The sequence below is a fragment of the Canis lupus genome, chromosome 10 (genome assembly GCF_003254725.2).
Source record: "Canis lupus dingo isolate Sandy chromosome 10, ASM325472v2, whole genome shotgun sequence".
NCBI classification, from domain to species: domain Eukaryota; kingdom Metazoa; phylum Chordata; class Mammalia; order Carnivora; family Canidae; genus Canis; species Canis lupus.
Genome location: NC_064252.1, coordinates 24,637,489 through 24,659,839, shown reverse-complemented (window position 1 = coordinate 24,659,839; position 22,351 = coordinate 24,637,489). Strand labels below are relative to the sequence as shown.

Here is a 22,351-nt window from a genome sequence, read left to right as displayed (position 1 = left end):
TCTGTTCACTTTCTTAGCGCCTGCGGGGGCCTGGCTAGACACTTTGAAGGAGCTTGTAGTTTGGAAAGGAGAAAGACATGGGTGATTAACCTGAGCTTCCCAAGGGCAGGAAAGGGTTCTGACTGACCCCCTGTGCTCCAGGCCCCCGTGGAGGTGCCAGGAAGACCCATTCAGCCGAAGTGTTGTCATATTGAATTATACCCCAGTGTAGAGGAGGAAGGTTTCTTTTGCCCTGGAGTGGAAGGTCTTCCTAGAAGAAGCACCATTTGAACGTTTGAGAGGTGGGTTCAGAAAAGTCAGAGAAGGCATCCTGAGGAGAGGCGCTGAGGCCGGCAAAGGCAGGGCAGTGCAAAGAAGGAACCCACAGATCATTGGTTCGGCCACGATGTGGGTGGCAGGTGTCAGTTCGCATTCAAGTCAGGCTCTGCCACTGGGGTCCCTTGGGCTCCCTGGGCCTACATTGACCTTTCTGAAAACAAGCCCTGAGGTTTGATGGTATGATGGTAATCTGTGGGAGAAACCCAGTGCCCGGGGATCGGGGCAGGAGAGTCCAATGCGAGGAACTATATGTGGAGGGGTTTTAAGATGTTTCTGGTTTTTTAAAAGACTTTATCCATTCTTTCATGAGAGACACAGAGAGAGAGGCAGAACATAGGCAGAGGGAGAAGCAGGGTCCCCGTGAGGAACTGGGACCCCAGGACCACCATCCAAGCCGAAGGCAGATGCTCTGAGCCACCCAGGTGCCCTGGTTTTAAAATGTTTAATCATGTAACCAGCATTTCCTATGGTTGGGCCCTATTGTGAGTGATTTTTCCTCAATAAGCTTACTTAATCTTTACAACAGATGCACAGGTAATAAGCACTGTGACTCTCCCCATTTTACAGATGAAGAAACTGTCGAGGGAGGTTAAGTGGCATTGTATAAGTGGCAGAGCTGGAGAGCAGACCCAGGCTGCCTGGTGTTAGGGTTTGCTCGCCGTGGGACTAGGGACTGGGAGGGACGGACCGGGCAGCGGTAACTTCACAAGGCAGAGGTGGAGGTGTCCTCTGAGGAAGTCTGGCTGCAAGCCGAAGCTGGAGCCTCAGCCCGGGCTGATGAAGTGACTGCTACGTGTCGGCTCCCAGGAGCCTCCACAGAAGCCAGCTCCTTTCATCACATTTAATGGCCCATAGAAAATGGGCTCGTTTTCCTTTCTCTGTCATCGCCAGCTACAGGGCTCCTTCCTGCCTTATTTATTTCCCTAGGAAGTCTGTTTCTCTGCTAGCGCCTTGATGGCTTCTGCAGGTGTGTGAGCACTGTCTCCCCATCGGGTTGTCAGGGCCATGGCTGCATCCAGAGCCCAGCTGCAGCCGACTTCAGTTCAGGCACGAGTCCCCAGCCCCGAATCAGAGGTTGACACATGGGCTTGATGGCAGCAGGGCAATTAGGGCCCCCAGCCACCACATATGTAGGGCTGCCATGTGCCAGCCCTGGGCTTGGTGCTTTCTGGGCCCTCTTTCATTAGATTGGCTTAACAACTCTTAGAGGCAGCACCAAGTATTAGCAGCCCCATCTCACAGGTGAGGAGACAGGCTCCAAGGTCACAGGGCCCTGGTAAAGCCTGGCCTTTTGTATTCCCAAGCCCAAGGTCTTTGCTGCTCAGCAGGAGAGATGCCTTCAAGTTATATTGTTTAGTTAGTAATCTCTACGCCTGCCCATCATGGGGCTCAGACTCATGGCTCTGAGATCAAGGGTCACATGCTCTTACTGATCAAGCCAGCTAGGTGCCCCATGAAGTCTCCGTGAAGCTCTTACCTATCTGGAAATCTCAATTATCTATCATTTGTATTGTGCTTTTGGCCGTATTCTCATGAGTCCTCTTGACACTCCTTTAAGGTGAGAAGTGTCTGCTTTGCAGAAGGAAAAAATGGAGAGGCCACCCACCCTCCAGCTCTTACTACCCTGTCCACACTGTGACTTGGAAAGGGAACAGAGTGTCGCATTCCCTGGGAAGGAGGGCTGTGTCTTCCGAAGTGCAGGGGTCAACCAGCGAGCATTCACTGAACACTTCCTGTGAGGGCTGCAGGGGAGGTTGAGGCTGTGACCCTTCTGGGGTTTACGGAGGTTCATCTGTGCTCTTGGTCTCAGGAGCATTCCGTGTTGTGCCCTGTCCCCCTCCGGGCAAAGGAATTTAGAGTAGGGCATCCAAAGCCCTGAGTTTCATTCCCAGCTCTAGCATACACTAGCTGTGTGCATGTTCTAGGGCATAATCATACTGTCACTCTTGGCCTCAGTCTCTTGTTCTGTGAAATAGCCTCATTGATTTGAGTCCCATTTTACCCTGGTTTGCTGTGAGACTCAAATGAAGAGAATTTCAAAACTATAAAGACTACTGGTGTGACAGCATGGTTGTGGTGGCTATAGCCTCCAGAATGTTTCTAAATCTCCACTGCCTTCCTTGATCCAGGCTTGGACCACTGCAGTAGCTTGCTAGCTCATCTTCCAGCTTCTCCTCTTGTCATCTACCCTCAATGCAGCAGCCTGACAGATCTCAAGATTTAAATGGGACCTTGTCACTCTTCTGCTGAAAAGCTTCTAGTGGCTTCCTGACACACATAGAACACAGTGCTGGCTCCCCCAGTATGACCTGCATGTAGCTTTCTAAACAGCCTTACCCGGCCCCTCAAAACGTGCTTCCTACTTGTCTTGCCCTCACTCTAGCACTGCAGTCATACTAGCCTTCTGTCTTTGCCTCGAACATTCTGAGCTTGCTCCCACCTCAGGGCCACTACTTTTCCTGTACCCTCTGCTGGTGCACGCTTACCTACCTTCTGTGTTCCCGTGGCTGGTTCCTTCTTGTTTTTCTTAAATTCTGCCTCGCCGAAGGGCCATCACTCCCACCACATTTCCCATTTCAGTTTGTTCGTAACTCTCCTCTGTAGCTTTACTTGTCTTGTGCATTTAACATTGGCCTGTTTATTTGTCTTCCCACGCCTGGACCACATGTTTCACGAGGTCAGGGACTTTATTAACCTCTTTCCCCCAGCATCTCACAGAGCTCCTGGTGCATAGAGGTGTTCTGTAGTTGTTTGTTGAATAGATGAATAATAGTAGCAGGGTGGTCCAGAACAGCCCTTGCCAAAAAAGAGTGGCCTAGATAGATAGAAACTGCAAGAAAATTGGTGTTGACTGATCAAAAAGCACTTACAGGGTAATTTTGTAAGTTGCCAGGAGCTCTCTAACAGTGCGGGTTCAGGAGAAATACAAATGTCTGATCTCCTCTCGGATATGGGGGTGAGGACACACTGTAAATCTGCAAAATAGTCTTGCAAGGCAGGTATCATTAGCTCCATCTTTGACAAAACCAAAGCTCAGAGAGATGCCCTCAAAGCTAGTGGGAGGCTGTGCTGGGATTGGAACTGGGTCTGGTGGACTCTTCAGCTCGGGGCTCTTTGCACTGTCCCTACCTGCCTGTCTTCAGGCAGTGAAGCAGGCTGGGCAGTCCGTGATATGCTTTTGGTGCCCAGGCGGTATGACCACAAGGATTTCTGAGCGCCCGTGCACAGGGGGCAGTAACTTCTCAATTGCTCAAAAGAACAAGCACTCCACCAGTGGACTCTGGATGATTTCTTATATCATTATTATTATATAATTATACCTGCCCATAATTCCCAAGGCTTTTGCAATAAGTTCTGTTACTTTTCTGTTAAAGAAAAGTTTACTGTTTAAATGTCTTACTTTACAGCTGGTGAGTTATGATGGCGAATTTGGAGCCCCAGCCCTTGGAGATAGAGTTGTGAGTTTGAACCATTCCTGTGCAGTTTGACCCCAAGGAGTCATGAGTGGAAGACAAGAAAGTAAAAGCCCTTTGTAAAAAAAAAAAAAAAAAAGCCCTTTGTAACCAGAGCAGCAGGCAGGAAGGTTATGCTCTGCTGCTGACTCTTAGTTTGGCTTATAGAGGGACCGTGGGGCGGCCTAAGGGAAGTTTCCTGAACTTTGGTTTCTGTTCAAGGTAGTTAAAAGAAAACAAACTGCAAGTTGCTAAGGCCTGTGGGCGGTCCGTTTCTCATGTTCATTCCTTGACAGGTGGTTTCTGGTGCAGCCTGAGGTTGCTGGTGCCGCTAACTTGCTTCCTCAGCAGCTGGGTAGCTGTGGGCAGGTCACAGATTCTCCAACACTCACTTCTTTTTAAGACTTTGGTGTTTTTTTTTTTTTTTTTTTTTTTGAGGTGCCTGGGTGGCTCAGCTGGTTAAGTGTCTGCCTTCAGTTCAGGTCGTGATCTTAGGGTCCTAGAATAGAGTCCCTGCATTAGGCTCTCTGCTCAGTGGGGAATCTACTTCTCTTTCTCCCTCTGCTCCCCCCTGACCTGTGCTCCCTCTCTCTTTCTCAAATAAAATCTTTAATTTAATTTATTTATTTGACAGAGAGAGCACAAGTAGGGGGAGTGGGAGAGGGAGAAACAGACATCCCACTGAGCAGGGAGCCTGACGCTGGCCTCAATCCCAGGACCCTGGAATCGTGACCTGACCTGAGCCAAAGGCAGACATTTCACCAACTGAGCCGCCCAGGCACCCCTAAATAAAATCTTAAAAAAAGAAAAAGCAGACTTTATTTTTTTCAAGCCTAGCTTTTCTATAGAAAGTAGGGATAATAGCACCTACCTTTGAGATTATTGTAGGGATAAACATGATTCCTTAGGACAGGGCTCCTAAATCGTCTCTGCACTGCAGACCTGTCGGGTGGCTTGGGGCAGCCCATGAACACCTTCTCAGAATACTGTTTTTTTTATTTATTTATTTATTTATTTATTTATTTATTTATTTATTTGAGAGAGAGCATTTTATTTATTTATTTGAGAGAGAGCATGCTCACACAAGCTGGGGGAGGGGCAGAGGGAGAAACAGACTCCCGCTGAATGCAGAGCCCCATATAGGGCTCTATCCCAGAACCCTAAGATCATGACCTGAGCTGAAATCAAGAGATGGATGCTTAACCGACTGAGAGTGCCCCAGAATACTGTTTTAAAATGTATAAAAGTAAGATACATGGGATTGCAAAGGAAAACACTTCTCTCAAACTGTAGCTGGGCTACAGTTTTATCAGTGCACTTTTATCAGTGCACTGTAAAACAAGATCTGGCAGTGAGTCTAATATAAGCACCAGGGATCCCTGGGTGGCGCAGCGGTTTGGCGCCTGCCTTTGGCCCAGGGCACGATCCTGGAGACCCGGGATCGAATCCCACGTCGGGCTCCCGGTGCATGGAGCCTGCTTCTCCCTTTGCCTGTGTCTCTGCCTCATTCTCTCTCTCTCTCTGTGACTATCACAAATAAATAAAAATTTAAAAAAAAATAATATAAGCACCATAATTTTGAAGTTGTGATGAGCGTGAACAATATTTTGTTGTGCCTGCAGTAGCTGAAATGTGACAGGGAAAGAGCTGTAATTTCTAGCACAACACTACTACGGTGTATTGCCTGCGTTCATAATTGAAGGGAATGCTAAATACCAGGTAGGGGTTAGTGAAAACAACTTGTACATGTTTTCCCATCCAAGTTCATGGACCCCTGAATTCTCTCCGTGGGCCCCAGGCTCAAAACCCCTGCCATAAAAGGTGCATGACACCCAACACGTAATCTCCAGAAATGAACCAAGACCCCTTGACCTCCTTGGTGCAGAGGATCCTTAGGTGGACAGACAGGGTGCAGAAAACCTGTGGGTAAGGGATGAATGCTGACCTAGAATTCTGACTAGTGAGGTTGAAGACAGTGAAACTGAACCTTTGCTGGTCTCTGAGTAAGCTGTTGGAGAGCCTGGTGAGTCAGGAGGAGTGCCAGGCGTCTTTGGAGATGACGTAACCTCAGGTAGTGCAGTGTGGGGCAAGTCTGCAGTCTGTACTGACTGCTCCTCTTCTATGAAACCTGGGGTAGGTAAAGGCCAGGCATGTGGAGTGTGGGATGAGGCTGGGGGTAGCCTGTGGGGATGGGGGAGGAGCATCTTCGAGTTGGAAGATGAGAGTGTGTGGTGGGCTCCAGAACCCAACTGGCAGGGTTCAAGTCCCCACTCTGTCACAACTTGTGTGACCCTTGGAGATAAGTTCACCTTATACCTTGGTCTCCTCATCTGTAGAATGGGGATGATAATAGTACTTTCTTATGGGGTGTGGTGAAAATTAAGTATTATATTTGTTTGTTATTTTTTAAAAGATTTATTTATTTATTTGAGAGGAGAGAGTGTGGGGAAGGGCAGAAGCAGAGAGAAAAAAAATTTTTTTAAGATTTTATCTATTTTTTCATGAGAGACACAGAGAGAGAGAGAGAGAGAGAGAGAGAGAGAAACAGAGACACAGGTAGAGGGAGAAGCAGGCTCCATGTAGGGAGCCTGACGTGGGAATTGATCCTGGGTCTCCAGGATCTGCCCTGGGCTGAAGGCAGTGCTAAACCGCTGAGCCACCGGGGCTGCCCAAGAGAGAAATTTTAGCAGACAACTCGCTGACCTCGGAGCCCAGTGCAGGGCTCAATATCATAACCCTGAGATCATGATCTGAGCTGAAACCAAGAGTTGGATGCTTAACTGACCACAGCACCCAGGGGCCTAGAGAATTAAGTATTATATTTAAAACTCTTTGAGCAATATCTAGTAGGAGAAAAAAGCTTAATAAAGGACTGAAATTGGGGCACCTGGGTGTTTCAGACAGTTCAGCATCTGCCTTTGGCTCAGGTCATGATCTTGGGGTCCTGGGATTGAGGCCCCGCATGGGGCCCCCCTGCGCAGCAGGGAGCCTGCTTCTCCCTCTCCCTCTGCTCGTACTCTCATTCTGTCTCTCAAATAAATAAATAAGATCTTAAAAAAAAATGAAAAAGGATTGAAATCAGCATCTTCCCTGTTATTCTAGGGTTGGTGAGATTCCACTTACTCAGTATAGATTCTGGAGCACTGCTTCCGTGTGCTGCCCAGAGATGAATCAGATGTGGCTTCTGCCTTCAGGGAGTTCATAGTTTAGGGAGAGATGGGGACATAAGCATCCACTGCCAGTGAACTAGGGTAAGTGCGTTGGTTGTGAGCTTGGGTTACTGCCTTAGGGTGGTGGTTGGGGAAACAGTCTTCCTGGTAGAGGAGCCATGTAGGCTAAGCCTGAAGGAAGCACCAGGCCCTAGCCAGGGTGGGAAGGAAGGAGGGGTTGTAAAGGTTATTGCAGACCAAGTGGGCAGCTTGGGTCTGACATTGTTGGGGAGACTAACCTTCCAGGCCGGCCATGGTGCTGGAGGGGAGGCCAGCTACTCCCTGCAGTGCTCTGTGCTCAGGATGAGCAGCTTGGCCTTTGTCCTTCTGGTAGTGGGCGTCATGAAGGTTGTATTTGTTTTTCAACTTTCTATTCACAGGAAGTAGCAAAAATAGTACAAAGAGTTCCCTTCACCCAGCTTCCCCTGATGATGGTATATGGTAGTTGTACATTATTGAAACCAGAAAATTGGCACTGGTACATTACGAAACTTCAGAGCTTATTAGGTTTTCACCTTTAAAAAAAAAAACACCCCCAAACAACTGCATTCATCTGTATGTGCGCAGGTGCACACCAGGAAGGGTTTTGAGCAGGGGAGTGACATTGACATATGTGTTGGACAAATATCCTTGACCGTCAAACAGCAGCAGATTGGAGGGGGCTTGTTGGAGGCTGTTGGCAGGAGATGCTGCAGGCCTGAGAGCTGTGGTCATGAGGTGGTGGGAGGAGCTGCAGAGTGGAGAACTGTTTTAGAGGTAAAGGTGGAAGGAATGGGGGACTGAGAAAAGGATAGCAGTTGGAGCCGTGACTGGAGTTTGGGAGAAAAGGAGGAGGAGTAGAAGCAAGGGAGATGAAGTCTGGAATGTGGTAAATTGGAGGAGCAACACAACTGGGATGGGCACCAGGGAGGACTTTCTGGACACGGAGGCATCTGAGCTGGGTCTTAACAGATGAATAGGAGTTGGCATGTGTGGGGAGAGGGCATCCAGGTAGAGGGCTCAGGATTTGGAAAAGCATGGAGGTTCTAAGCAGCCTGAGTGTTGGACATCCAGATAGTGCTGTCCAGAGGGCAAAAGACATGAATCTGAAATATTGGGGAGGGGGCGAACTTGGCAGGAGGAATAGATTTGTGAGTCATCGACATGACTCATAAGATCATGAAATGCAAGAGCTCATCTGGGGAGAGCATGCAGAGTGAGGAGAACAGGAGCACTGTCCATTAAATGGAAGCTCGGACGCATTGGTCTTGAGACCTGGGCAGAGGAAGAGGAGCCCCTAACGGAACAGGACCCATCAGAGAGACGTGAGGACCTGGCAGTTGCAGTCAAGAGTCCCCAAAAAGGCGAGTAAAAACTGCCCCTCTACTGGACTCAACAACCAGGAGATCCCTGGGATGGGGATGACCTTTGGTGGAGTGGGAGGGGGGTTGCTGAGTTTTGGGGCGTGGAGTAGGAGGTGAGGATGTAGAGACAGTATAGACTACTGTTTCACAACATGTGACCAAGAAAGGGAGAGGTTGTGCATTATCCAGAAGGGGATTCAGGATCAGGGGAAGAAATTATTTGTGGATGGGGGAAGACTTGAGCATGATGACAGGTTGAGGGGTCCTGGGGCTGGATCTGACTGCTTAATGGGAAAAAGATGGTGATCTGTATGGGCCCTGGGGCCAGGCTGCTGGGATTTGAATCCCAGCTCTACCATGTACCAGCGGTATGACCTTGGGCAAGTCACTTAGCTTCTCTGTGCCTCTCTTTTCTCCTCTACAAAGTGAGAATGATAGGCTATCTCACAGGGTGTGCTAGAAAGCATTATGTATGAAGAGATCATGACATGCCAAGAAAAAAAATAGAGATTATGCTAGCCTCTGGCAAGTAGCTAATGTTATTACTTGATTATTTCAGTGTCCATTTTTCTCACTTATTTATTCAACACTCATTCGTTTTTAAGATTTTATTTATTCATGAGAGACAGAGAGAGAGACAGAGGCATAGACAGGATAAGCAGGCTCCATGCAAGGAGCCTGATATGGAACTCGATCCCGGGACTCTAGGATCATGCCCTGAGCTGAAGGCAGACGCTCAACCACTGAGCCACCCAGGCATCCCTATTCATTCTTTTTTTTTTTTTTTTTTTAAGAAATATTTATTTATATGAGAGAGACAGAGATAGCAAGAGAGAACATGAGTGGGAATGAGAGGGAGAAGCAGGCCTCCCTGCTGAGTAGGGATCTCGATGTGGGACTCAATCCCAGGACCCTGGGATCATGACCTGAGCCGAAGGCAGACGCTTAACTGACTGAGCCACCAGGTACCCCAACACTCATTGATACTTATCTATGTAATAGGTTGAATGGGTTGATATTCATTGGTCCATTTCTTTTACTACCATTTATGGAGCACTTGCTCTACACCAAGCACAGGGCCAGGCATTGAGATTTTGAAGAGGCTGGTACAGTCCCTGCCTGGTCTGATGAAGATCTGAATATCTGAAATTCTGTCATCATCAAACTGTTCTCCAAATTGGGGAGGAGGGGGTGAAGAAAAATTGTGTTTCCGTCATGGTTTTCAGACCAATGATTTGGTCTTTCTCTTGGGAAGAACAGTTCATAGACATTTGGGCAGACCTGGAACATTGGGTTTGAAACCAGGCTACTGGTTCCCACTTGGCCTCTGCCCTATGGGGTTGACCTCAAGTCAGTCATCTCATTTTGTATTTCAGATTACAAGGCTGATACTTGCTCTCTGCAAAAAATCCAAATCACACTAAGGCACATAAAGTGGAAAGTGTTCTGTGTCCTGTTGCCCCTTGACAGATCCCAGTCCCCAGAGAGAACCAGTTAAATTTGGAGAATATCTTTCAAACTTCTTGATATAAACACACATTGCACACAGATGTCATCGCACAGCACAAGAGTGTTCAGGAATCGGCTGCTTTTTTTCTTCCCGGACTGTGTATGGTGGCACCTCCATCACAAAGCCATATAATAGATGCCAATAGCTGCCTGTGTTCCACGGTGGGGTGTACTGTAACTTAATGGAGTAATTCTCTACTGATGAACGTTAAAGTTCCCTCGAATTTTTCACTTAAAAAAATATTTTTTTTTAATTTACTTATTCATGAGAGACACACAGAGAGAGGCAAAGTCCTAGGCAGAGGGAGAAGCAGGCTTCATGCGGGACTCAATCCTGGATCCCGGGATCACGCCCTGAGCAGAAGGCAGACGCTCCACCGCTGAGCCACCCAGGCATCCCATGAGTTTTACACTCTTAAAAAAAAAAAAAAAAACAAAAACAAAAAAAAAACAGGGCAGCCCCGGTGGCCCAGCGGTTTAGCGCCGCCTTCAGCTCAGGGCCTGGTCCTGGAGACCCGGGTTCAAGTCCCACGTTGGGCTCCCTGCGTGGAGCCTACTTCTCCCTCTGCCTGCGTCTCTCATGAATAAATAAATAAAATCTTAAAAACAAAACATCCTGTGCAACTGAGCGCTCGCACAAGGATTTTGGTAGATTAAATTCTTGGAACTGAAGTTTCTGGGTTCAAAGGAAAGGGCGCTTTATCACGTAGAAAGCCTTTTGGCTGCAAGTAACAATTCCTACCTCAAAACAGGAGTTTATTAGACTCTCATGTGATAAATGAAGCGGAGCAGCGGCAGGATCAGCTGTTACTGGGTCACACACGCCATCCAATAACTTTGAGCTCTTTCCTCTCCGCCCGTCCCCAGCGCACGCGTCTCCCCACTACTCGCCTTCCGCCCCCTTTTAAGGGTGAAGAAAACCATTCCCAGAAGCCCCTTGGCTGACTTCCTCTCCTTTCTCATTGGTCAGGATGATGCCACGTGCCCTTGCCTCAGCCAATCACCTGCAAGTAAAATGACCACTGTGATGGGCTGAGGCTCGTGCAGGTTCACCTGAGTGACTTCGAAGGGAACAGGCTCGGGGCTGTGCTGGGGAGGACGGAGGCCAACCGGCTACCTTGCTCCTTGCGGGAGATGTTGCTGCGCGGCTTCACAGAGACGCTGCCAGTTCACTCTCTCCGGGAACTTGCAGCGTTGGAGAGTGCTCGTTCCTCCACCTGCATCAGCTGGGCTCTCTTCTCACTGTAGTGTCAGGGGTGAAAAGTGTGACGTCTTGTTTATTGTGCGGTTCTTGTGTCAGTGTGTTCGACTGTCTTTTTTTTTTTTTTTAAGATTTTATTTATTCATGAAAGACACACACAGAGAGAGAGAAGCAGAGGGAGAAGCAGGCTCCGTGCAGGGACCCCGATGCGGCATTCGATCCCGGGACTCCAGGATTGCACCCTGGGCCGAAGGCAGGCGCTAAACCGCTCAGCCACCCAGGGATCCCCTGACTGTCTTTTCTTCATGATTCATAGTTCCTCTGGATTTCCTGTTTATGTTCTTTGCCCTTCTTCTTAAGTAATAATACTGATCATAAAATAGGTTGACATTAAATGTTTACTCGGGGCCTGGCATTTCACTGAATCTTCACAACAACCCTGTAAAGAAGGTATTAGTATCTCTGGGGCATCTGGGTGGCGCAGTCCACTAGCGTGGGATTCTCGATTTCAGCTGGGGTGATGACCTCGGGGTGGCGGGATTGAGTCCAGGGTTGGGAGCCCCACTCAGTGGGGAGTCTGCTTCTCCCTGTTCCTCTGCTTCGTACCTGCCCCCCCCCCATGCTCGTGCTCACTCCCACACTGTATCAAATAAATAAATAAAATCTTTAAAAAGAAGAAGAAGGAGGTATTAGTATCCCTGTTTGAGAGATAAGGGAAGTGAAACACTGAGAAGTCAAGCAACTTGTATACAGTTAATAAGGAACAAGGCTTGGATTTGAACTCATGTGTGAACCTGGGTATGTGGTCACATACTGTGCTGACATGGTAAGGGAATTGTTTCCTGATGGTTCCTTAATTAATGGTGATTTCTGGGAAGAGCCATTTGAGGTAAGTCCAGCTTGAGATTCCCAAATTGTAACAACATGGACGTAGAGGAGGGGAGAGGGGACTGCCCTGCCTGGCACTGAGATCCTGGGTGAAACTTGGGCCTGTTTTCTCCTTGGACTTCTTTTGTTTGACCTACATGCTTTTTGCTCTTCCACCAAGTGCCCTGATCAAGCAAGCCCCTACCCTCACCCTCAAGGAACTCCTCTCCCTCTTCAGCTGAGAACAAATGCTCTTTTAACCACTATCTCAGTCTGTTGGGGGTGCTATAACAATATAGCATAGACTGAGTGGCTTAAACAACAGAAGTTTGTTTTCTCATAGTTCAGGAAGCTCGAAGGCCCAGATAAGGTGCTGGCAGATTCAGATTCAGTTTCTGATGGGAACCCTCTTCCTGGCTTGCAGATGGCTGCCTTCTCCTTGTGGCCTCATCTGACCTTTCCTCCCTGTGTGGGCAGGGAGAGAGAGGAAGAGCTCTCTGGTGTCTCTGCTAATAAAAGCACTAACCCTATGATACCAGGGCCCCATCCTAAGACCTCATTTAACCTTAATTACTTCTTAGAGGTCCTATTTCATATTGGGGCTTAGGGCTTCAACATATGACTTTGGTGGGACACAAACATTCAGTGTATAAATTCTCCCCCTTGTCCCCGCAAATTCATGAACAGCCCCCAAATCTTAGATCCTTCTGCATCAACTCTAAAGTCCCAAGACTCATCTAAGTATCTAAATCAGGGCTGGGTGAGACTGGAGGCAGATTCATCCAGAGTAAACTCCTCACCAGCTGCGAACCTGTGAAACCAGACAGGTTATGTGCTCCCCAAAAGCAATGGTGGGACAGGCATAGGATAGACATTCCCATTCCAAAAGGGATCAGTCGGAAAGAAGAAAGAAGCAACGGGCTCAAGCAAGTCTAAGACCCAATGGGGCAAATTCCATTTGATATAAAGGCTTGAGAATCATCTTATCATCTTCTTCTTTTTTTTTTTTGAGAATCATCTTCTCAAGATGATTTTGGCTTCCTGGTCCATGGGGATGCAGCATACCCCCCACAGCTCTGAAAAGGAATCAGTGGCCCCACCAAGGCAGCTCTGATGATCTGTGATTCAGGATCAGACTTCCCTTGAAGGATAAAACATGTTCGCCTCCAAGTAACTCTATGGTCTGGTGCTGTAGAATTCGAGAAGTCCAGCAGCTTTCCTGCAGTTCGTCATCCAGTTTTCTCTGTCCCCTTTGGTTCTAACTGGCAGTGTTTCTGCTGGTATAATCCCATCTCTATTTCTGATTTCTGCTGATAGCTGATTCAATATGTGGTTCATACCCATACTCCTCTCCTTATCAAATGGTTGTTCAGCCACATCCTGTATTCTCTTCAGGACACGCTTTCTCATTTTTTTGCAATACAGAATGGCTGAGAGTTTCCCAGTTCTTGAAGTTTTGTTTAACAGTTCCTTCTTCAATTCATCTCTTTTCTCTCAAATTTTATTATAAGTGGTAAGGAGGACTCATGCCACACCTTCCATACTTTGCTTAGAAATCTCCTCTGCTTAGGGGCCCTGGTAGGGGCTCAGTGGGTTTTTGGCTCAGATCATGATCTCAGGGTCATGGGATCGAGTCCTGCATCAAGCCATGTAGCAGGCTCCGTGCTCAACATGGAGGCTGTCTCTCTCTCCCTCTCTCCCTCCCTCCCTCTCCTTTGCCCCTCCCCCAACTTGGGCTTGCTCTGTCTCTCTCTTAAGTAAATAAATAAAACCTTTAAAAAAACTCCTCTGCTAAATAACCATTTTCATCTCTCTCTTTTTTTAAAGATGTATTTATTTATTTATTTATTTATTTATTTATTTATTATAGACATAGAGAGAGAGAGAGAGGCAGAGACACAGGAGGAGGGAGAAGCAGGCTCCATGCCAGGAGCCCGACGCGGGACTCGATCCCAGGACTCCAGGATCATGCCCTGGGCCAAAGGCAGGCGCTAAACCACTGAGCCACACAGGGATCCCCCCCATTTTAATCTCTTGCAAATTCTACTTCTCACAAGAAAATGGAACACAATTAATTAATTAAAATTTAAAAGTTTATCTATAATCTCTACATCCAGCATGTGGCTTGAACTCACAACCCTAAGATCAAGAGTTGGGTGCTCGGGGCATCTGGATGGCACAGTCAGTTGGATATCTGACTCTTGGTTTCAGCCCAAGTCATGATCTCAGGGTTGAGGGCTCTAGTCCTGCATCAGGCTCTGTGCTCAGCACAGTCTGCTTGAGACTCTCTCTCTCTCTGAAATAAATAAATAAATCTAAAAAAAAAAAGTCACAAGCTCTATTGACTGAGCCAGCCAGGTGCCCCACTAGAACATAATTTAGCCAAGTTCCTTTTTTTTTTTTTAACATTTTATTTATTTATTCATGAGAGAGACATAGAGAGAGAGAGAGAGGCAGAGACATAGGCAGAGGGAGAAGCAGGCTCCATGCAGGGAGCCTGATGTGGGATTCAATCCTGGGTCTCCAGGATCATGCCCTGGGCTGAAGGCGGCGCCAAACCGCAAGGCCACCTGGGCTGCCCAATTTAGCCAGGTTCTATGCCACATTATGACAAGGATGACCTTTCTTCCGGTTTCCAATAAACTGTTTGTCATTTCCATCTGAGGCCCCATAGGAACTGCCTTTAACATCCTTGTCTCTGCCAGCCATCCGTTCATGGCAATCAAGGGTTTTTCTAGCTGCACCTCAGAGCTCGCTCATCTCCAGCCATCACACAGTTCCAAAGCCACCTCCATAGGTTCAGGTATTTGCTATAGTAGCACCCCACCTCTTAGTACCAAAATCTCTACTAGTCTACTCAGGCTGCACAAACAAAATGCAGGATCAGAGAGCCCTACCCTTATGACCTCATTTAACTGTAATTACTTCTTAGAGCCCCATCTCCAAGTAAGTCCTACTGGGGGTAGGGCTTCAACATATACGCTAATGGGAGAAACACACATTCAGTTCCTAACAACTGCTTATAAAAATATTCTTCCCAGAGGAAGGACATTGGGAAGGAGCAAGGGGTGTCAGCATTAGGTGCTTGCTGGGGCTGGGGGCTCTTGGTCTCTTGGCAAAATGTTAATGAGGTTGTCCGATGCCCATCTCCCCAGGCCCTTTGAACCCAGGCTCCAGGATCACCGTGTGGCCTTGGACAACTTTCCTAACCTCGTGGAGCACTATTTTCCTGCCTGATGGTGTTGTAGTGAAACTTAATCACATTTATTTAATGATGACTCATTTTCATGCAGGACAAAGCCAGACACAGAGCTGCTTTTTTGTTGAAAACCTCCTGGGATTTCTCATCTTTTAGGGTGAAGCCACAGTCCTTGCCCCACCAATGAAACCTCATATATGCTCTTCCCTGCTAATCTCTCTGAGCTTCCTGTTCTTCATTCTCCCCACTGCCCACTCTGTTCCAACCACACTGGCCTCCTTGCTCTTCCTCAGATATACCAAATCAGTGTCCACCTCAGGACCTTTGCACTCACGGTTCCTTCTGCCCAAACACTTTTCCCCACATGGCTTGCTCCTTTCCGTCATTTCAATCTCTGTTCAAATGTCAAAAAGGCCTTCTCTGGGTCCCCTATATAATTATAGCACCCTGTCGCTCTATCACTTTATTTTTTCCTTCTCTATGGGAATCCTTTCTGTGTGCCATTATGCATTTATTTGTTGTATCTCTCCTCCACCAGAACAGACACTCTGAAAGAGGAGAGATTTTGTCACCTTTGTTAATTGCTAAATCCCCAGGGTCTACCTAGAATGTTTAAAGAATCCCTTAAGGGCTTGATGCACAGGTGGCTGGCTGGCTGGCCCCATTGAAGCTCCTTTTTCTTCATGTTGTAACTGTGTCCTTGCAGCCTGCTTTCTCTGCTAGAGTGTGAGCCCTTCGACGGCAGGGGTTTGTCTGTGTTGTGGCTGAGGCCCCTGCACCCAGAGCAGGACTTGGTACAGTGGAAGAGCCACTCACATTTAGTGACAGATTTGAAGGCGTGATTGCGCACATCCCCCAGCTCACACAGGGTCACCGTCTGGCAGCCGCTCTGGTTTTCTTTTCTTTTCCAGGTATTGTGCTTTGTACTTTGTCTGTCCTTCCATCCGGGCATCTGGCACTTGGCAGGTGCTCTGTAGCTCATTTTCTGGGATGGACATGGCCAGGCAAAGCCAGATATAGTACCAGACTACACAGCTGTTCGGGTTGTCTATGCCCCTCCTGTCGTTAGCAGGGACCCCTGGAGCTGCCAGCAGAAGGCCCTTCAATCAGGGGGAGGTAAGCCCAGTATCTGATGACAGAAGGCACCTAGGAAATGTGGGTTTCCTTCCCCCGCTACCACCTGACCTGGCTTTCTCCTAGTTGTGGGCCAGGCCTACTGGCTTTCCAGGGCTATCTCTGCCCTTGGCCAGAGGAGACTATTCACCAATATGTTGCAGGAGTCAGAAAATTTTCCCAAAGGAGGGGGGCATGGTGGTTTTCTTTGCACCCTGGGCCCCATTGAGACTTGGGCCTCCAGGGCAGCCTGGGTGGCTCAGCGGTTTAGCACCGCCTTCAGCCCAGGGCGTGATCCTGGAGACCCAGGATCAAGTCCCACCTCAGGCTCCCTATATGGAGCCTGCTTGTGTTTCTGCCTCTCTCTGTGTCTCTCATGAATAAATAAATGAAATCTTAAAAAAAAAAAAAAAAAGACTTGGGCCTCCAGCTTGGTGTTACTTTGTATTACTGTGAATTTTAACAGTGGTTATATTCTCAATGGATACGGGGTGTCTGAAGGCCTGAGGCATGTGCATCTCTGCTGGGCATCCCTTGTTCATCATGGCTCCTCTCACACATGGTGGCACTCTTTTTTTTTTTTTTAAGATTTTATTTATTTATTCATGAGAGACAGAGACACAGGCAGAGGGAGAAGCCGGCTCCATGCAGGGAGCCTGATATGGGACTTGATCCCGGGACTCCAGGATCACGCCCTGGGCCGAAGGCAGGCACTAAACTGCTGAGCGACCCAGGGATCCCTGGTGGCACTTTTTCTTTAAAAACCCCTAGGGAAAAAAAAAATAAAAAAATAAAAAAATAAAAAAAAAAATAAAAACCCCTAGGGAGGGCCCAGCCCCTTGGGGCAGCCCTACCAGCCTCTACCAGCCTGGCAGCGTTGCTTATGAGATGAAATCTGTTTGCCAGGGTGCCCTGGCCTAGGGCCTTCACACTCAAAGAGAATGACTCTAGAGTGGTCGACCATAGACCCTAGAACAGGAAATTAGAAGAAGCATGATGTTTTACACAGAAATCTTCCCTCAAATGGCCCTGCAAACACATCTGCCTTTTCTGGGCCATGAGTATTCATGAACACCAAGCACAAACTGTCTTGTGCCTTTGAGGAAGAGCAGCAGAATTTTTACTGATGTACAGTCAGTAGTTCCAGGCTTGGCCCTCATGTGCTGCCTGAGCCTCACTCTCCTCGTCTTTCAAATGTGGGTCCCAGAGCACCGCAGCCCCAGGGTCATCAATCAGGATCAGATAAAATGTGGGAGATGACAGAGATTTCATAAATACAGTTTGAATGCAGACTTCTAGAAGGCCCTCCCTCCCTGACCCCAATGAGCCAGCTCCTATTCACCCTTCAAAGCCTAATTCAAATGTGGACCTCTTTGTTTCCCAAATGTTTCCACTTTGGTTGTGCCTCATCCCAGCCTTTGTTTGCCATGGATGTCTGGTTTGGGGTGAAGGTGCTGGGATATTCTTTCCATGTCTCGAAGTAGGTTAGAAGAGCTGAGTGGGGGGTGGGCACCCTGGCCTTCTCCCCTATATATGATAGGCATATAGGAAATATTGAATTGAATGCCCGACATAGGAGTTCTGATCCGAAAGCCACTATTTGTTAAGTGTCTGCAATATCCCAGGCCCTAAAATGAGTGCCTTCTCTGTATTCATCCTGTCAGTAGGTGCTGTCTGTAATCGCCACTGTACAAAGCAGGAGACTGCAAATCAGGGAGGCAGAGGAGCCTGCTCTGGGATTTGAACCCATCACCATAGTGCATGCACACAGCAGGCTGCTGCTTTGGGATATCGGTGGTCAGAGAGGAGGATTCACGCCAGGCTGTGTGAGGAGCCTTCTTCATACTGCCTGGGGCAGGGAGTGTTTTTTCCCTGGTTTTGGATTCAGTCTTAGGAATTAATCTCTTGGGATGATATGGGCAATGCTTGTTTCTATTAAGTCTGCTCAGACCGCAGGGCTGAGAGGAGACTGGAAAACACTGCTTTCTGATTACTGTGCTTTTCTGAGAGCTACAGGCTGTGCTGGGCTTCAGGAGGGTCATAAGCCAGCTGCTCCCAGACGGCGTGAGCTCATGTGGGGAGACGTGATCAGCCGAAATTCAAGAGAGTCATTAAGAGGCTCTAGGTGGGGGAGGGCAGGGTCTGATTTGTGGGTTCGAGAACCCTCCCCCAGTGATGGTCTCAGGGAGGTGGGGGGCAGTGAGGAGGCTGGTCCACTTGTCTGGGGGCAGGAAACACCCCAGGTGATGAGGAGGGATGGGGGCTGGATTTTGACCCAGGTCAAAGGGACAGGACTTGGTGGTCATGGCCCTGCACTGCTGGTTGTCTAGGCCTGTTGGGGGCCGTTCCCTTTCACAGGTCATCTGACCATTCTGGACCATACTACATGGTGATAAGTGCACCCCTGTCTCCCCTACCAGGGAAGCTTCTCTTGTAGGGTAGGACTGGGCCGGTGGCTCCCTAGGCTCCCACGAAATAGAATGAGTGAACATATGATGGTCTTATTGAAGGGAGAGGGGGAGACTGTGGAGGAGTCAAGCTTCGAAGGAGGGATGGAATTTCCTTTGTAGGATGGCTGCCTAGGTGGAAGGAGCTGTGGAGTGAAAGCCAGGAGGCAGGAACACCACTACAGCCTGTTCTGGCTGGAGGCCCAGAGTAGCTTGTGCGTGTGAGGGTGATGAGCCCTGGTTTCCCAAACAGGGAAGCCGAGGGCAGAGAGACCAACCGAAAGGTGTGCTTGGCAAGGTCCAGGCAGCCCAGGCCATCACCGCCTGCCTCCTGCAGGAGAACAGGGTCATATTGTGTCCATCCCAGGAAACACTTGCAGTTTTTTGCCAGAAGGAGGAGCAGCGTTGGATGACATGTGTTCCCATGGTGGCCGGACTATTGCCCTATTCCACATGCACTCCATGTGCTGTCTCCTGAATTCTCACGACAGCCAGCAGGGTGGGGGCTGCCATCAGCCCCATTTTCCCCATCAGGAGACTGAGGCCCAAAGTCACCCAGCAAGTGTTAATGCTGGTGTTCACACCCAGGTCCGTGTGAGTCCAGAGCCCTGACCCAAGTCCCTGGCAGGACAAGCAGATGTGTAATGGGCACATGGCGATGGCCCTGGCCCTGCCCAGTATGAGGATCTGGTGTGAAGAACACTGTTCTGGGAGTCTGAAGATTCCGTGTGGCTTTGCCCCTCCCTGGGAAGGACACACGGGAAGAAGGAGATTCGAGGAACTGAGCTCCCTGATCCCACACTCTTTTTTTTTTTTTTTAAGATTTTATTTATTTATTCATGAGAGACACAGAGAAAGAGAGAGAGGCAGAGACACAGGCAGAGAGAGAAGCAGGCTCCATGCAGGGAGCACGACGTGGGACTTGATACTGGGACTCCAGAATCATGCCCTGGGCCAAAGGCAGGCACTCCACCACTGAGCCACCCAGGGATCCCCCTGATCCCACACTCTTATCTCTAGAGCCTCACAGCCACCCTTCCAGGCAGGCCTTGTCAGCTGTAACAAGCTACACAGAGGAGGGAAAGTGAGGCATAGAGAAGGGAGATGGCTGGCCCTGGCCATATGGTGTCTCATAGCTCTTAGTGTGGCCAAGGATGTGGCGTTTGGTCTGACAGGACTGTTTGCCTATGCTCTGGGCGAGTGACCTCGGGATAGAAGCTTCATACTTTGTGCCTCACTGTTCTCATCTGTAAAATGGGCTAGTGACTCCTACCCCTTTTATAAGACAGGATTGTGAGAATGTGGTTGATGCAGATGGAAGGGAGTTTTGCAAGGTGTTAATCTGACATGCTTACTCCCTCCCCAAAGTAGCCGGGTGTTTCTCACACCTTTTTATATCTTGGTACCACCGCTTGTGTCTGTGTACCAGCCCTCTGCTGATGGAGCTCCACCTTCCTCGCATAGCCTGCAGTCCTCTCTCCATAATCTCTCAGTGGGAGAGAGAGTGAGGGCCACGCTGTGGGGTAGAGCGTGGAAGGGGCCTATGAGGGGCCTGGACAGAAAGTGCTGGCCTGAGGCCAGGCAGCCCCAGCCCCCTTCCCGCTAGGTGGTGGGAGCCCCAGGCTCAGGTTCTGACCCAGGGGAAGGCCCATACCTCTCCTGGGCTGCCACTGGGTGGGATGAGCTGCCCCCCAGCAGGCCTTCCAGTCCATACATGGTTCCGTGGAAGCCAGGAAGGCTGTCTGGATGGGTCTAGAAGCTCCTGGGCCCTGGAGGGCTTGCCCTAAAGGTACCTGAGCCCCTAGCTGCTCTGTCTGAGCCTCCCATCTCCTTTTTTTTATTTTTTTTTTTAAGATTTTATTTATTCAGTCATAGACACACAGAGAGAGAGGCAGAGACACAGGCAGAGGGAGAAGCAGGCTCCACACAGGGAGCCCGATGTGGGACTCGATCTCGGGTCTCCAGGATCACACCCCAGGCTGCAGGCGGCACCAAACTGCTGCGCCACGGGGCTGCCCGGCCTCCCATCTCCTTAAACAGTGTTCACTCCCTGCCTCTCTCAAGCAGGTCTCCTGCATGTGTTCAGTACCATCACTTGCTGTGCAACATCAGGCCAGTCCTCAGCCTTGCTGGGCTTGTCTTCCTGGTCCAGAACCTGAGGAATTCCCTCCATCTTGGCAAAATGGGGCACACACCATGCTGCTTGGCTTGGTCTGGGCCAGGCCGGCTCCGGGTGTTTGTGGACTGTGCGGAGGGGCTGCTGGTGGTAAAAGAGGGTGGCCTGGGTTCAAATCCTGCCTCAGCTGCCTGCCTGCCGGCTCATGACTGGGGCTCCCTGAGCTCCTTTCCTCCTTGGTGAAATGGAGACAGAATGACACCTGCCTCGTCGCATTGTTGCAAGATTCAAAGAGATTCTTATAGGAAGTGCCCGAAGTGCCCTCCCCAGTGTGTGGTGCTACGTTGTAGCCATAATCAGCTGCATCATTTTGCATTTTCTGTATCTCTTCTCCTTGGACTGAGTTAGCTGGGAAAACAAGCTTTTCTCTTGGAACTTGGGGTGTCTGGCGCGGTACTGCCACCCAAGCCATGTGTGAGAACAGGCAGGTGGCCTCCAGGCAGCCCCCTGCCCACCAAACCCACCACACAAAACCAGGGTCCAGCAGCACTGCGAGGAGGGCAGGAGGTGCGTGGCTGGGTTCAGATGGCCTTTGTCGGCCATGAGACCGGTCACTGTCCTCAGTGTCATCTGTGAAACGGGCTGCGTGTGGGGATGAGAGAGACTACGCCATGGGGTGGGCACTGTGACCAGCCAGTGGCCCCTGCTGACTAATTGATAAACTGCTCTCTCCCCCCAGAGACTGATGGAGAGACAGAGACGGAAGGCGGACATCGAGAAGGGGCTGCAGTTCATTCAGTGAGTGTGGGGCAGGCTGGGCAGGCTGGGGCCTCTGACGACACTGCCCAAGGCCCGCACAGGCCTCCCCAGCTCCCCCTTTTCTTCCTGCTAAGCCTCTGCTGCCCAGGCTGCCTTGTGTGCTGGGGAGCGAGGAGGTGGGACATGCTAGGAAGGGGCTGGAGGGACCAGGGGGTAGATCGGTGACCCCCCTCCAACCAGGCACACACATTCCCTGACCCTGGCCACCCTTCTGTCCTGCTCAGTGTACCATTTTACCCTCACCCTACACATACGGAGGCACACATCCTGTTAATTCTCCTGCTTACCTGTGTACATCCCAGGCTCTGTGCTGGGCTCTTCACATCCATTAATCCTCACAACAGCCCAGGGAGGTAGGTGGTCTTAGTTCCATTTTGCTGAGGCTCAGAGAGGTTAAAAAACTTGTTTATGGTCACACAGCTTTATTTTTTATTTTTTAAAGATTTATTTATTTATTCATGAGAGAGAGACAGAGAGAGAGAGAGAGGCAGAGACACAGGCAGAGGGAGAAGCAGGCTCCATGCCAGGAGCCCGATGCGGGACTCGATCCCAGGACTCCAGTATCACGCCCTGGGCCAAAGGCAGGTGCCAAACCGCTGAGCCACCCAGGGATCCCCTCTGGTCACACGGCTTTAAAGTAATAGGATTTTTTTTTTTAGATATTTATTTATTTGAAGGATTTTTACTTTATTTATTCATGAGACACACAGAGATTTTATTTATTCATGAGAGACACACAGAGAGAGGCAGAGACACAG

The 22,351-nt window shown here is 49.3% G+C and overlaps 1 protein-coding gene across 1 annotated transcript in view; it reads left to right on the top strand.

Annotated features, from left to right (window-relative positions):
• The window catches only part of ZC3H7B (zinc finger CCCH-type containing 7B), a 62,484-nt gene that overhangs the window by 3,215 nt on the left and 36,918 nt on the right, over window positions 1-22,351 (top strand). The window contains exon 2 of the mRNA XM_025458680.3: window positions 21,514-21,572. Within this exon, the coding sequence (XP_025314465.1) occupies window positions 21,520-21,572 (53 nt within the window). The 5' untranslated portion in view covers window positions 21,514-21,519. The remainder of the gene's footprint in view (window positions 1-21,513; window positions 21,573-22,351) is intronic.